Genomic DNA, 16467 nt, shown 5'->3' on the forward strand with positions numbered 1-16467 from the left:
GAGCGTGGGATGCTGATGAGCAGGACATCGCTGAGCCTCCTCTCCTGCAGAGCCAACAGTGCAGTGGGGCTAGCACACAAAATTCATGTTGAGGTGCTGTACAATTTAAAAAAAACAAACCAACAAAACCCCACAAACAAACAAACAAACAAAAAAACAACACCATCCCCCTGAAAAGCTATTAAAAGTTATATTGAAGCTTGAACTGAAGTGATTTATTTTCTTTGTTTGAAATAGCCAACATGGGGAATTGACTCATGTTCGCTTTAGAAATGACTGCAGGAATTGCCTCTCTTCAGCTGCTGACTCCTACAGCCCCATGCTGGGGAGTGCTGGGGAGGACCATACACATAATTCACTGCAAAGAGAGATGTTTTATTTTAATCTGCCTGAGAGGAAAAAGCTTCTGATCTTGTCCTGTAGTGATGAGTTGTGTGTACTCGCTTCATTTTTCAACTCCGAAGGAAGGGCAGTAACCTGAAGGTGAAGGAAAAGGCAAAAAACAGCTGGGAGTGCTTATTTCTTGAACCAGGGCTGATACATTTGGTGAAGGATCCCTGGCAATGCCCAAATGGATTAATAAATATTAGCACTGCCTGTGAGTTACGAACACAGATAGCAGTACAGCATTTTGCAAGGCATAAAAGACCTGTGTAATAGACAAGACTTGTTCGAATTTAAGTGCCTGATATTAAAATGGAAACTAGATTATATTGCATTGTCTTCGCTATGAGGTAGTACATTTAATTGAAGGAATAACTGGCAAAAAAAAATCAGGTCTGTAATAAAAATAAAATATCAGTTGATTATTACTGTTTTGAATATAAAATATCCATAAACAAAATATGGTGAACAAGAAAAGAAAAAAAGGCATCACAGAAGGTGTATTTAAAAAGAGGAAAAAAGGACATTTCTAATTTAAAATTTCATGGTCAAAAAGATAGAAGTCTAATGAAGACATTTAGAGTTAAATAAAAACACTGAGGACTCAGAAAATAAATAGGAAATCAGGTAATGAGCAAAGTCCCTTGAAAGACAAAAAAGAACAACCCTTTTTCAAGCAGAGGGATTGTAGGAGTTGTCAAGTGAGCACCAGATGTATTGGGGAGACAAAAGATTTGACCATATAGACCATATACGTGGGGAACAAACAAGACAGGCTCCTTCCTTTGAGTCAGGTGCCCCCAGAGAGAGGGGGCAGAAATAGTGACTTTAACAAATAGAGGGGAGAGATGCCAGAGCAATTGTGTGCAGTACAGTTGGGAAAGATGGAGGTCAGGGTAATTCTTAGCATTTCCAAGTGGCTGCAGCTGGAAAGGCAGGAGAGCTGCTGCTGATGAAACAAGGCCCATGGAAGATGGGAAGTGGCATTTGATGGGCAGTGTAAGGATGCAACCTTTTGCTTGTAAATTAAATGTTTGTATCCACTTCCTAAACACCTGCTTGTAATCCTCCCTAAGGATTTAATGGATAAATACTTTAAAGTAGCTAAGTGGTTCAATAGTCTAAGGCCTATTGATTTTCAATGGGATTTAGGTTTGTAAATCGCTTAATCTCCTTCTAAAAAGCAACCTTTTGTAAAATATTCTGAATAAGGTCTCAGATAAAAAACAGACTTTCTGAACACAGACCTTTCAATCACAAAGCAAAGTTACCAGATTTTTTTAGCTTTTATATTCACTTTTTCTGCAACTCTGCTAATTCTTTCTTTGAATCACTATCTTCTACATTTGCAAATAAGAACAGGAGAGGAAAACAGAAATACTACTGCCTTTGGCTCTCTCTCTGCATGTCTCTTGTGCTTCTGCTACAAGACGTACTTGAAAATGCAGAAATACAAAACGCTGACAGCCTCCCCTGCATACATCAATATGTCTGTGGCACTAATTCAGGGGTGGGAAGTACCATACTGTGGTCTTAAAATTTGCCAGAACACTGTTTTATTTCCTTTTTGAGTTTATAGCCTCTTGCCATGAGAAAATAAATTAGAAAAAATATTATTTTTAGCAGTGTGGTGTTCTGCATAATGTTCCTTTTGTATTTTACTATTATTGAAACATAAGAGTGATTTAAAAATCTGGTTTAGGACCAACAAAGGTGGCAAGTGCACCACTGCTACGATTTGTGAAACGATTGCTGTGCTTTCTTTGGAAGCAGGACAGCAATTACTTACGCATCTTTAAAGAATTCTTCTTTGAGTAATGAGCATGGAAAAAGGATTGGTTTCCCCCTACCTAAAGTGAAAAAAATTGCAATAACAATTTTTTTCCTGTGCTCTTCTACTTGGAAAATTGTTCTGACATGCCTGCCCAAACCAAGGAAGGATACTTTTTTATAATCTTCTGGTTATGGATAACATTTATATCTTTGACAAATACATGTCCATGCCATGCTGATGAATTTTGTGCCTTATACTTAAAGAATTCTAGGTCTAAGTCTAATCAAATTACTCTCTGCTGATTTTCAAATGTAAAAAGATGATCATCTGATTATTATTTTAATACTACTGACATTTAATTAAATTGAAAACACATCTCTAAGTATCAGAGCTGAAAGTGTCATAGAACTGGTTTCCTATAGATTTGGGTGTACAAATGGAAGAAATAGTACTGCATATGGATGTGGCTCTGCAATAACAAGAATTCTCTGCAGGATTCCTGTGTAAGGTTATATATATAATGTGTGCATCTAAAGGGATAAATTGCATTCTGCTGCTTTGCTTTCTGAATTTGTCAATGCTACAGACCAAATCCTACGCTCATTTCTGAATCTGTTCAAATCTAGGGAGTTCATTGACTTCTGTGGAATTACTGTCATTCTAATTGTTCTAAATACATAGATTTAAGTTCACACAATAAGGATCATTTTTCTTGAGAAGAAGGTAATAATAGACAGATGATGAATAGATTTTTACATGCCCAAAGAGGTATTTTGGACCTTGTAGAAGGCAGAAGGATATTAATTATTTTGACTTCATACAGTCCAACCAAACCATTTCACAAGTTTTGCTTTTTGGTATAATCACAAACATAACTTTTTCCATTTTTCATGTAGAGTTTGAAGAAAAAAGGGGGGGTTGGTGTCTAGATGTATACTTCTTTATACCTTCTCTGATGTAATACTTAACGTGGGAAATTGTTCTTTTAATTTTATTTTCTTCATCTGATACTATTGCACTGGTGGGCAGAATGTAGCCAGTAAGTGAGCTAAAAATGTAATTTAGATGCTGGAGTGCTGGGTATAGAGAATAGTTTCATTCTTCTCTTGTGCCCAAGCCATTCTAGTGTCTAGTATATATGAGAGTGGGACAACAAAGCAAGAGTGAGCAAACCTTTGTGCTGTAGTGGTTGGAGACTAGGATGACAAGACTGGGGACATGTGGTTCTTACCCTACTTAACATTTTTAAAATACTCAAGTGTCCCAGAACAAACCCTGGGACAAACTAGGACAGATGGATGAGTCCTTTGCAGCTTCTCTTCCCGCAAACAGGAAGAGAACCTCAAAACACTTCAAGGCAGAGGTGCCTGCTTTGAAAATTTTACTGCTTTAGCAGATGAGGTGGCCTCAGGGCTTCAACTTGTCTTTCTGAGTGTGGCATTAAAGAATCTTGATGCAACATATTTTACAGAGAGTAAATAATCTAAATCAGGTGCCAGAAATGAAATACAGAACTCCCAAGAAATTTTTCTTTCCCCAACAGGTTAGCTATGATGGAGAACTTCACAAGCACCCACAGCTGGAGGCTGATTTAACAGCAGTGAGAGAGATCTATGGACCTAATGCAGTATCTCTCAGGTATGGCACTGGCCTTTCTGTATTGTGGAACCTTGAATGTTTTGGACTTTGAGTTCTCTATGGACCTTCCCTGACTGCCAAAGCACAAGTCTTTTCTGGTCATCTCTGCATGTTGTGTGACAAAGGATGGAGTATTGCAAACCAGCGTCAGTGCTGGGTTTTTGGGGGTTCTTTTGTTGCTCAGCATGGTTGCAAGTAGCTGTGCTGAGAACAGCCCTGTTCTAAAACATCGTCTTTTGCAGTTCTAGTCAGGCAGTTGTGTTTTCTTGTAAATTATTATTCAACATTTCTCTAAACCCTTGTTAAACTCTTTTTCTGTCATATTCTCTATTTTGCCCCGGAGGTGAACAAGAGGAAGGGTAAGAGATTTAATAAATACTTTCCCTAGGGAAGAACTGGAGGAATTGGATTTGTCTAGTCTAGGAGAAAAAGAGAGAGAGAAGACACAATAACAGTTTTTCTTCTTCAGAAAAGCTGTTTGTAGGTAGAATGAGTGATCAAATACTCTGTATTGTCATCATGAGAGAGAGAGTAAGAAGCTAGGGCTTGATCAGAGATTAGGGAAGTTTTCAGATTGTGGGGATCTAAAGTATCCTACACAGGGACGCAGTAGAACCTTGGTCAGATGTGAATTGCTAAGAGTAATTACACACTGATTCTGTTGGGCATACAGGAATGTGTACGATTCCGCCATAGTGCATGTCACGTATATATTTTAATAAGCATCAGGTATTTTATAACTTCATTTTCCATCAACATAATCTTAATAATTCCATAAAAATAACAGGTAGGTAAGATGTAACGGACCTGTCCTGTATTGCAAGGAAAATACTGAAGTTATCATACAAACCAAGTAAGAAGAGAGACCATACCTACAGCTTTGGTGTACTATATCTTTTCAAATTAAATGGAAATTTATGAAAGGTCAAGAACCTGGGGAATTGAAATCTGAATAGCTGTATATAGGTTTAGGAAATGGATAAATGTGTATTTGCTAAACTGATAACTATGAAATTCCTTCAAACTCCTAAAATGGAAACATTATGTGTAACCTTTCGAAAACTTAAATGCATGTATTTTATTGAATCAGCTGTTTCACTGGAAACACTGTGATGCCCTTGAGCTCACTCTAGTAGAAACTGGCACCTGTGGCTGCTTTTGGCATGTGTAAAACTTTAATGCTTTATCCACTCTATTGCAGCTGAAAATATTTACAAATTCTTGGAAATACACCCCACAGCTTTAAGTGTTCATTTTCATACTCCTTGTGCAGCTCCACTTCTCTAAGAAGAGACAAGTTTGTCTGACAAGAGTATTGACTGAGAGTGGATATTTCCTAGACAGTGGACCCTCCTTTCAGTAATCTTTTGCTGTCACAGAGTCAGTTTTACATGCAAAAGTGAAGTTTCTGTACCTACATGCTTTTCACCACTGCCCTTGGAAATCTGGCCACAAAAGCCCTGAGAAAGTGATCCATCCAGCTGATCTCTTTACATTGCTTATTAATTTATGGGCAGAGGACCTCTGGGAGCTTCAAACTCAAGATGTGTTGATGAAGCTATCAGATCATAAGATGCAGGTGTTGGAATAAAACATGATTTCCTCCTCATGTCAGCTTGGGAAATTAAAACCAGAGTTAGCATCATGTGTCTAAAATCCATCTTCTAGGATAGTAGTGGGGTGGGGGCAAAGGGATTTCAAGTGAATATGGAGATGTCACAGTTAAAACTAATTTTTATCTTATTCATTCTTCACTAATCTTTCTATTCCATTAGTTTAACCATTCCTCAGTTTTATTTATAAAATTTTTCTTGTTTACAGCCTTTTGAATCTCAGTTTTGTGAGTAACACCAGCCTGCATTCATAAAAAAATTACTTAAGATACCATAAAAATGTTTAGATCTTCTGGAAAGTGAACAAAAATGATGCCACTGATGGGTAGGGTAGTGGCTAAGCCATTCAGTAGGTGTAGAGCTTCCCTATTTCAAAGCCAGGTTTTCAGTGAGCTGTAGGAGGTCACCTCTGGGTGAGGTGACACTGGAGCATCACTGAAGGTGGCTGGGAAGTCTCCTGTAATACAGGAGGCCCTGTCCTGCTGTTCACCTGCCCTGTGTGTGCAATGCGTGGGCAGACCTGATCTAGAGAGTGATCTTGGGTTTTCCCTGACCAGAGAGAACCATTGGGTTGCTGAATTTTGGTGGAAGGGGCTCCCTTCATCAAACTCTGCAAGAGCTCAAGCGATTTCCAGTGCAAACTCAGCCCTACCACAGCCGAGAGGTCACTTTGGTAGGAAACAGTTACATTTTACTGTTTCAAAACTGCCTTATTGACTGATTTATGCACAACTGCTGCTCTGCACTTAGTCAAGTTTAATAGAAAAGCTTGAAAGTCGCTGTGACAAGAAGCAGAGAAGTGGAGTTTTAAAGTTAAAAACATCCTAGTGGCTGAAAGCTAATCTGCGAAAATTTGAGATAGTACTTTTACAACATTGCCCACTTAAGTAATGTAAATGAAAAGGAAAACAGATTTTTGTTTAGGTGCATGAATAAGTTTTTTCTAGCTCTGTTTTTCAGAAGTCTTCAAGTACTTTGGGGGAGGGCAGTCAGAGTGAGTCAGAAAGTAAGAGGCACAAAAGTTGCAGTTTAAATGTAAGATTGCAGATGGCAATGAAATACCTGTTAATTCTGAATCTTGCAATACTACGCATAACAGATAAAACAGGTAACTATTGCCTGGAGCACATTACAGGGCAGTCTTTATTTTTGACAAACATATGCTTGAATGTATGAAGCAATCCCCCAGGTATATCATGCCATCCTCTAGGCTATGTTGTATTTGTCTACAGTGGTTTATCCGAAGCCTATTCTTAGGTTACTGGCTGTTAACCCGAAATACTTTTGAAAATTAACAAGGGTTTTCTTGTGTCATAAGTGGGAGTAGCATGTGACTATTAATTTTTCTTTGTTTATCTGTGCAATAAGTGAGACAGAAGTACATAACAGCAGAGAGATATTTTGGGGCAATCAGTGGATAGAGAGATATTTTGGAGGAATCAGTGGATAGAGAGATATTTTGGGGGAATCAGTGGAAAAGCAAGCCTGTGTAAGCAAGATGCTCTGAAAAAACTTCTAAGTGCAGGAGATAGTCACCCACTGTGAATATTGATCCAATCTATGTAAATGTGTATTTTATAACTATTCTGATTTTACAGATAAAATAATCCTTTATAAAATCTTCCATGTTGTAAGTACTCCTGGATTGAGGAGTATCTTAAAGAGCTCTAATGTAATGTAATTATTTCTTTTCAGGGAATATGGAGCCATTGATGATGTAGATATTGATCTACATATTGATGTTAGCTTTCTTGATGTAAGTAATCTAATCATAGAATTACATAATGAACATTAATACCCATTTAATTTCGCTACACATCAGACTCTCTAGACAACCACTGATACTGTCCCTTTTTTTGGGTGACTTGATCTTCACAAGTGGGTGTCACATTATTGATTTAATACACGGTGGAAAGGTTTTCTTCCCTTTTAGACCACATTGTTAAAATGCTGAGTTAGGGTTTTATTTGCTATATGTGTATTTCCTTCCAAACATTTTTTGTGAATGGTAAATGTTTTAATAAATATAAATGAAACACCATTATTTTTATGCTAACCTAGGCATGAGTCAGGAGAAAGCACTTACACTCCTGAAGGGGGGAGGACTCTGTCAGGAGTGCTCCTGTACAGTGATTAGAGAGAGGCTTGACTGGCAAAGGGACAGTAGTGCTGTTTCTTGGCTGGCAACACAGCTTCTCTAGCTGTTGTGCTGTCATTCAGCTTCACACTTCCTCACGTCATCTGTGCAGCACCTTCCTGGCCTCTATATAATAAAGAACAAAAATGAGAACTTTTAAGGTCATCATTAGCCTCTGCACAGATATGTCTTATTTTCAGGTCCACACAGCACATAAAACAGTTATTGAGCCTTACTAAATTTTTAAGAAAATCTGATCATAGCTTGAATTATTTAGACCAGTTTTAAGGAGCTAAAGTTTCCTTAGCCCTTAGTTATGGGGCTAGTTTCTATTCTGTTTTTTTTTTTTTCTCCTTTGCTTCTCAGCTTTGAAGCAGTACCTGTTGGTAGATGGGAATGTCTCTGCCTGTATGTGCAGTGTTGTGTATAAACCTCTGCTTGGTTTAAATGAGCTCAGCCAAGAATTGGAAGTAGTCTGACACTGCTCTTTGGGGGGTGTTGACGTGCCATAATTTGTCCTGAATCTAATGTGTTATGTTGGAGTAGATGCTAAACAACTGGGTAAATGGATGGATGGTGTTTGTACCAACCCTAAGGCAGACTGACAAAAAGCAGTAGTTCCTCACAATGGCTAATGATGTCTGTTGCTTTCTTTATGTCTTACACTAGGAGGAGATTGCTGTGGCCTGGGATGTAATTCGCACAGAGCCTATAATAGTGCGACTGCACTGCTCGCTTACACAGTACCTAAATGGTCCAGGTTGGTCAATTTTGTATTATTCTTGTGCCTTGTGTGGTGTCCAGTCAGAGCCATGGGGCAGACACTTACTACCAAATCTTTGATCCTGCTTGTGCTGACTTCTACTGCTGAGAGGAGTCCTATTGATTTGAAATTAGGCTTACACGTATTTGCATGGCTGGGCCCTTCCTAGTGACACAAGCATCTAATTTAAAGTTTCATAGGTTGATTTTGGGAACTTGTTTTCCTGATATCCTTTGAGATGCAACTGCTTCCCCTAGGAACCAGGGTTAAGCAGTAAAGATTGAGAGTTTCTAATATGTGATTTCCTCATTTTTGAAATCAAACATCATCTGCACCGATGAGGTATGGCTGATAATGAAGACTTACACAGACCTGTGCAGCACATTAACATGCCCTTCTTCATGCAGCTTTTAAGAGCCAGTCCATGGTAATTGCCCTTTCAGCTTCTGGTTTCTACATAAGTATGTGACCTCTGGAAATCTTCAGATTTAAAAGAATTTTTAAGTGAGTAAAGTTTCCTCATTAGAGAAGTGGTCAAGCTCATGAAGAATCAACTGATTTTGAAGATTTGGAAGCATTCATATATGAGAGTCAACTCCAGATATATTTTTACAGTGCAAATCAGACTCAGTTTGGATTATAGCTTGCCCAGACTTGGAGACTTGCAGTACAGGCTGTCAGCTCATGCTTTTGTCTGTGGGAGAACTCTGCCTCTGGAAAATGAATAGATATTTCCAGTCCTGTTCAGCAAAATCCGTCCCAGTGAGCTATTTCTGTAGGATATGTTGTCCAACAATTCTAGCTATAAGCTATATTCTGTTCATTCAAATAAGCATTTCATTATACCAATCTTTTTTTTTCCCCTTGACTGTAGTCTTTTTGTCTGTGGTTTATTACTTCAATCATTTTTGTTAATATACAAATCTTAAAGTAAGCATTTGCAATAGCAGGAAGCAGTGTTAAGTGTTCAGAACATTCCTATCAAAATGTAATTTAAAAAATAAAGAGGTGCAACAAATATGGGAAGGTGAGGTATGTAGAGCAGTGTGCAATGAGAAATGAGAAGTAACAAGAATATATATTCTGACAAGGTTAAGGTGGCAAGCATAGTTCCCAGTGCTGCAGCTGGCTGCTTGTGTGAGTGCCGGTGTTCTGAGAAAGGCAGGAGCAGGGCCACAGGCAAGAACTTTGCTGACGTTGGCTTTATGAGCTCAGCTGCTGTTGCAGCCACGTCTCTTTATTTACTAGCAAAACACAGTGAGATCCACCATCTTTTGTCTTAATTATGTGAATTCCTCTTCTGTTTTCTTGAGAATACAGAGCCAGAATTTTGTGCTGTATCTGTTTCTGCTGTACAACATTCTATTGATTGAGAAACAGGAACACAGTATATTGCAAAGCACGGTGGGGGATATGAGCACCACCCTGTAGCTGTGTAGTGTACTGATTTTAGGTAGTTCTTCTAGTTAATAGCTTGTCTCAGCAGTGTCTGCGTGGGCAGTTTGTCCCTCATGCCTTAGAAACCTGTCTTAGAGAGGATGAATCAGCCAGTGGAGGTATTGGCATGTCTCATCTGATTGTGGAGTCTAGACAAAAATTTTGGTCTAGGTGTCAGATTTTAAGATTGCTAGTTGTAGGTATAATAATATTTAAAGTATTCCCCATCCCACCAGCCCCCTCTAGAGTGTCTGAAATTTGATAATCCAAAGATATTGCTATACTTAATGAAATCATGCATCCCTTTTGAAAAAAATCATTGGTTTGTTTTTAAAAAATGAGTTTATGTTTGATGTTATTTGAATAGTAACATTAGAGGAGAGGTAACTATTGACCTTTGAACTAAGTTAAATTGCATGGCAAACCTAGATATATTGTATTTTATTATCAAATTTAATCTAATAAAGCAGAATTAAAGTGCAACTTGGATATTCTGAATAAAATTCTGCTGAATGGTCAGAATAATACCGAAATATTGATTTTCCATTTCTAATAAAATTTGAACAAACTCCAAATTTTTTGTTTTAATTTCTTTTTTATTTTACCTTGCTCATTATCACCTTATGCGATACAAAGTATGCACTCTGTTTGTGCTTGTAATATGCTTTGGTTGTTGTCCTGCCTTGAGGCCCTGTGGCTCTCAACAAGTACTGGCTTCCATCTGCCACTTCTGTCTAGCAAATGTTATTGAAGGATTTTCGTAATGCCACTAGCTAATTGCCATCCTTTACCCTGTACGTTTGCAATTTCTGACACGAATATGGATATACCAGTGTTAGGATAGGCCTTGAGGACATTTCAGGGTAATCCTTAGCCACTGGAATTCACATATCAGGCACTTATATGATGGTATTTGATCTTGTATTAAAACACCCTCAAAAACAAAAGCCAGATACAAATGAATTCAGTTTCAGTCTGGACTTCCTTTGTAGCCACAGGAATTCTGCTGTGTATAGACTACTTACTTGGGAAAAAAGTTTAAAATATTAGGTGAGATGAACTGCCAGTCCATATACATTTAATCTGATGCTGCTTGCCACTTGCATAGTGTATATGTATAAAACGACATATTTTTGTAAATAAAATGAGTGGGAAGAGATACATTTGGGAGAATTCCATGTGTAAAATTGTAAATTATGTTGGCTGAGGTTTCAAAAAGGACTATTTCTTTCGTAATATGCTTAGATGACATGTCCACCCTTGCCATTGTTTCAATTTAATTGTCTGTAGTCAAGCTCCACAAAGAAGAGGGCCCTTAAATAAGACTTAGGTGGTCACAAGTTTGTCATTACTGCTGTAAGTTCACATACCAACAAAATATCCTTTTTCCCTAGTGCCAACTGTGGATGTATTTCAGATCTCTACTAAGGAAAGATTTGGGCTGGGACATCAGCTGAAAAAGTAAGTCTAGAAAAGTACAAACCCATGTTTATAGGCAAATATTGCACTCTTTTAGTTACTGGACCATGTCAAGTAGAATAAAATTCATGTTGTCAGGTTTGTTGTTGGATCAAAGTATCTTGAAGTTGTTTATCTTTAAATAAAAGTCAATATTTACCATATTAAGTTTGGATTTGACAGCTGTTGATGAGAACTTGATTTGTGTTACTTGCCAGAGTTTTCTGTCATTTTGGTACCTTTTAGGAAGTAATCTATAAAAGGTATAAAGACCATATCTTGGAATGTTCAATTTCATGTTTCTGCTTAGATGGTGAAGCCTCTGAAACAGGAGTCTTTTTGAGCCCCATGCATACCCTGGGGGGGCTATGCTTTCATGGTTGCCTCTAGGATATGCCACAGAAATTAGACCATCCATGTTTTGAGGACAAGGTGGAAGGATAGTCAAAAAAACTGGCAGTTTCATGTGGTCATAGTACAACTCTTTTTAATATAATTTTGCTGAGTCATCTCTTTGCATATGCTTTTATACATGTGATAAATTTTTAAGTATATGGGCTTTAGTATCTCACCATTACAACATTAAGAAACCCCTGAGGTAAAAAAAAATCCTGTTTAGTGTTTTAAGAAATTCAGCGCAGCTTTCTCATGTTCTCACAAATGAAGCAATTTATTAAAATCTCTATGGTACATGACTTTGAAAAAAAAAAAAAGAAATGCTCCCTCAAAATGTTCTCTTAAAATGTTTTGCAGTTTACCCCATCTGTGATTTTTGCACCAGGTAATTACTAAAGGTTCCCATATGACATTTTCAAGAACATAGCTGCACAGCTCACAACTGAGCAGGAGTAAAAATTCCCATGGGCCCAGTGGTCCCTCATGGCTATGGCAATGGGATGTTTCTCTTTCTCACCAAATTCAGCCTTGACTTTTATCACTATTATGACCCCCACTGCCAGATTAGTCAGAGAACAAGATTCTGCTTAGCCATGCGGATGCAGTAGCCTGTGGTCATGTGAGAGGTAGACCCCTATAGCTGGATTTGATGCCCTTGACTCAGTTTGTCTCTAGACCTCCATGATAGGTATAGTCTGCATAAGTTTTGCAGTTGCAGTGGTTCTTTACACAGACTGTATTCTCATTAGGAGTCCCATATTAAATTAGTTCTATGTGGAAAAAAAAGCCTTTTTGAGGATCTGGGGCACCCAATCACTATTCTAGCTAACACTGTCAGTGTTCTGCCACATACATGAAAATTTCAGCTGTATAGTGAGAATACTGCGTTGTCACCTGCGTGGTGACCACTGAGACCGTAGTGTTAAAATGAGTACGTCCTGGCTGGGATAAGAAAACCTTTCTTTTCTGTCTTAATTTGCAGAATCATGCAGACATTTGTTACACAACAATGGAAGAACAGTAAAGAAAAATCTAACTGTACGCACAATAAGAAGGTGTCTGACAAAAAGGTGAAATCCCCTCTGCACATCTTTTCTACATTGCGCAGGTAATAGCAAGAAAAATGGGCTGTTATTACCATAAACTGTTCAAAATCCACAGCAGACTTCACAAGGTGAAATCTTGACTTTTCTCCACAGAGAAGTTCTCTATTTATATCTTACCTCATGGGTTTCCTGTCCTTGCATTGCATGACATCAGGAGTGAACTAGGTATTGTTGCAGCTTCTAAGATTATGAGAAGCCAGAGCATTTCAGTGCCCTGCTCTCTGAAACAGCCATGTTACAACCAGAACTGGAAATAAGTAGTTTTATTTTAACTTGTGTTGGTATTTTTATTTTATCTTTACTTGAATAGCAAGAATAAAAATACAAGTCATATATATGTATAGCATATGTTGTGTGTATTTTAAAAAACTTTGTTTTTCCAGCTCTTCTTTACACAGCAGTTTGTATGTTTAGTTTTTTTAAACTGGAATGATCATAATTGAAAGAATGATTTTTAAAGATGCTGAGCACCCTCCCCTCTCCGGTATTTGACTACATTAATGTTTTCCACTTCTGAAATGCAGGCACAGAATTTCAAAGAGAAAAGGCATTAGAAAGCGTAAGAAAGAGATTATGAATAGTTTGAATGAATTTGAATTTAATACGATTTCTGCCAGTTGCTCATACTCATAAGTATATGTAGAATCAGGCTCTGATTTTCCCTCTATCAGGGTTGTGACTATTTACTCTAGTGTGTTTTCCTGATTGTGCAGGGTTGACAGATCACCCCTTCGATTCAGTTACTGAATTTGAATCGAATGCTTCTTTGAATATTCCTTCTTTTTGATGAATTTTACCATTCTAAATTCAGAGTATGAAAAAGAGTTAGAGTACAGCAATCGCTCAGATTGAAAAAGGAGGGAATGCCAAAAATGACAAAACATTGTTTATTCAAAGGTAGAGGAGGAAGGACAGTGTTTTGAGTAGAAGTCTTATCCATTCCCTACCAACCAACGCACCGCTGCCAAGCACAGGCTGTAGCCTGGGGCTTGTTTTTATTCAGAATACAAAATCAGCCCATTCTTTTTCCTCTTGGTTTGGGAGTTTAAGTCCAGAGATGGCTCAGCCCAAGTGCAGGGACCCTCTCTGTCTCACCCTCTCTGTCCCCGGGGCACCGCTCCTACCTCCCATCTGAGTGAGCCAGCTGCTTACAGTGAATCAGCAGCCTCCACCTGCATCCTCCACTATCAACACTTGCTAACGGGGTGGGGAAATCTGCCAGCCTCTCCCCTTGGGTTTTGACTTCTCTATTTGATGCAAAAAAAAAAACACCAAAAAAAACCCACCCCAAAAAAAAAAAAAAAAAAAAAACCCACCCAAGAAAACAAACAAAAAATCAAAGAAAAGCAAAACAAAACAAACAACAACAACAAAAAAAAAACCAAAACAAAGAAAAAAAACTCCAAAGATTGGTGTTGCTTATAAAACATAGGAAAATGATTCAGCATACCTGTTACAGGTTCTTTGCAAGGAGAGGGGAATGTGAACCTTACAGAAATGTGACAGTTTGTGTGAATGTTGTTTCATAAAAACCTTTTGTTCTTTACTTCCTGCATTTGTTATTTAGGTCTCTCACATTCTCATTTCTGGTAGTACAAGTGTAGAATTTATCTATAACCAGAAAGAAGGGTAAATTTGTCTTTCACAAAGTGCCCAGTTTATTAGGATGGTTTTAAAATAATATCCTTTTCGTCTGAATTAAATTTAATGTCTCCAAGTTTCACTGGTACTTCATTGTATCTTCCATTGGATCTGAACATAGAATTTCTTATGCTGCTTCCAGAATACAATAACTTTCATGGGATCATGCTGTGATCATTACATAGAAAATACAGATTTTGATAAGGAAAATCTGTTATAAGAGGTGAATTTCATTTTGAAGATAATTTCCTGAACAATTGGTTTGTTTTGAGACATAGAAGACCTTACAAAAAGCTGTAAGGTCACAGATCTAACTTCTACTTGAGTAGTTGATTGTCTTTTTGATTGATGAGCTCATGTGTAAGTAGCAGTAAGTTGTTTGTTTTGATATTGGAAGATATACATTTATATACATTTGTTTATTAAAAGTCTGGGTTGCATTTATCACTACTGAAAAACATAAACCCAGGTGACCTTAGAAGTCTTTACATCTGTGTGATCTTGCTTGATTTGCCCAGGATTTTGATTATTCTCCAACTTTTCCATGTTCTTTATGCTAAGGTCGCCAAGTTATCCTCCACCTGGCTGTGGTAAGAATAAATCAAAACTGAAGTCAGAACAGGACGGCATCTCCAAGACCCACAAACTACTGAGAAGGACTTGCTCTAGTACGGTGAAAGCAGAGGATGTGTGTGCCACAAAATCCCACAGAACCTTTGGCCGCTCGTTGTCGAGTGACCCAAGGGCTGAACAGACAATGGCTCTCAGATCGCACAAACTGCTGAGCCGTGCTTGCTCTGCAGCTGTCAAGCAAGAGGAGTGCATCTCTTTAAAGCCCCATAAGGTGTTAAATAGGTCGTGCTCTGGGGATCCTCGATGTGAGCACAACAGCACCTTGAAGCCCCACAAACTTTTAAGCAGATCCTACTCCAGTAACCTTAGAATGGAAGAATTGGATGGGTTGAAGAACCACAAGTTGCTCAGCAAGACTTACTCCAATGCCCCTAAATCATCCAAAATGGAGCCTTTCAAGGAGTCCACCATGGCAGAGAGCAGGAGGCTCTCTCTTACCTCAGGGCTTATTGGTATCTTAACACCATCCTCATCATCACCTTCACAAGCTGCTGTGCGTAATATTTTTTTTGTATTCTGCTCATTTTCCTCCTGTTATTTTCCAAATGTGCTATTATGCTTTTTGTCTGAAGGCATTAATACTTAGGATATATGATAGTGACTATATTGGATATACTAGGAGACAAGAGCAATGACGTCAGCTTTTTAAGGAGGATTCAAACAGCTGTGCATACACATATACTTAAATTATAAAATCAGAATCTGCTGGGGTCAGGACAGAGATTTTATGTGTTGTGTTGAAATGCAGCTCAACGCACAGCTGCTTGCCATGAGAAAAATTCCGTCACCCACTTCTTCCCTGCATACTTTCTGCAGGAAGAAGGGGGAGTGCACTTCTGTGCTGCAGAATTAGATTGGTTGCAGAGGACTTTTATCATTTCCCTACTTGTTTTGTGGGGGAAACAACTGTCCATTAGATGGTTTGAGTGCCACATCACCTCTCCTTCTAGTCTTTGCATCTGCAATTATCATCATCATCATCACCATCATACTGGAACGAGCTCAGTCATGGTTCCACTCACCTCTTGCACATTTGTGATCTGTGAAGGGTTAAACTTAAAGCTTCAAATGTGCTGGGGGACATTGGAGGCCATGCAAGGAACTGGGCCCATGCTGGCCCTCTTACTTTCCTCAGAGACATGATCAGTTGGGAAAACAAAGATCAGAATATACTCTTGCATTTAAGAGTGAGCTTTCAAAATCGATTCTTCTGCCTATACCTCTTTAAAGATGGCTTTTTACTTTAGAAGGAAGAGTGGGTTTGTTTGCAGTCTTTCAAGGCAACAGCCTGTTTTTTGTGTTTGATGTGGGGAGAAGTGTTTAGAAAATAGTTCTCTCTACTCCCTTTGCCTGGTGGTGCCTTGGAAGCTGATTCTTCTTTCAGATGCCATACATATGTTTAAAATAGTGATTCTAAATAATAAAATTACATTGAGTGCACTATGTTTCATGGTAATTTAGTTTAGTAAGCTTTAAGCTGTACTCTT

General features: G+C 38.2%; 1 protein-coding gene across 2 annotated transcripts in view; it reads left to right on the forward strand.

The window, feature by feature from the left end:
* PARP8 (poly(ADP-ribose) polymerase family member 8) overlaps positions 1–16467 on the forward strand; it is a 124625-nt gene that overhangs the window by 64669 nt on the left and 43489 nt on the right. For both annotated transcript variants that reach the window (XM_036403034.1, XM_054517876.1), the window contains exons 7-12: positions 3702–3796; positions 7105–7165; positions 8216–8306; positions 11141–11207; positions 12583–12708; positions 14909–15473. In XM_036403034.1, the coding sequence (XP_036258927.1) occupies positions 3702–3796; positions 7105–7165; positions 8216–8306; positions 11141–11207; positions 12583–12708; positions 14909–15473 (1005 nt within the window). The remainder of the gene's footprint in view (positions 1–3701; positions 3797–7104; positions 7166–8215; positions 8307–11140; positions 11208–12582; positions 12709–14908; positions 15474–16467) is intronic.

Source organism: Molothrus ater, chromosome Z, assembly GCF_012460135.2.
Source record: "Molothrus ater isolate BHLD 08-10-18 breed brown headed cowbird chromosome Z, BPBGC_Mater_1.1, whole genome shotgun sequence".
NCBI classification, from domain to species: Eukaryota; Metazoa; Chordata; class Aves; order Passeriformes; family Icteridae; genus Molothrus; species Molothrus ater.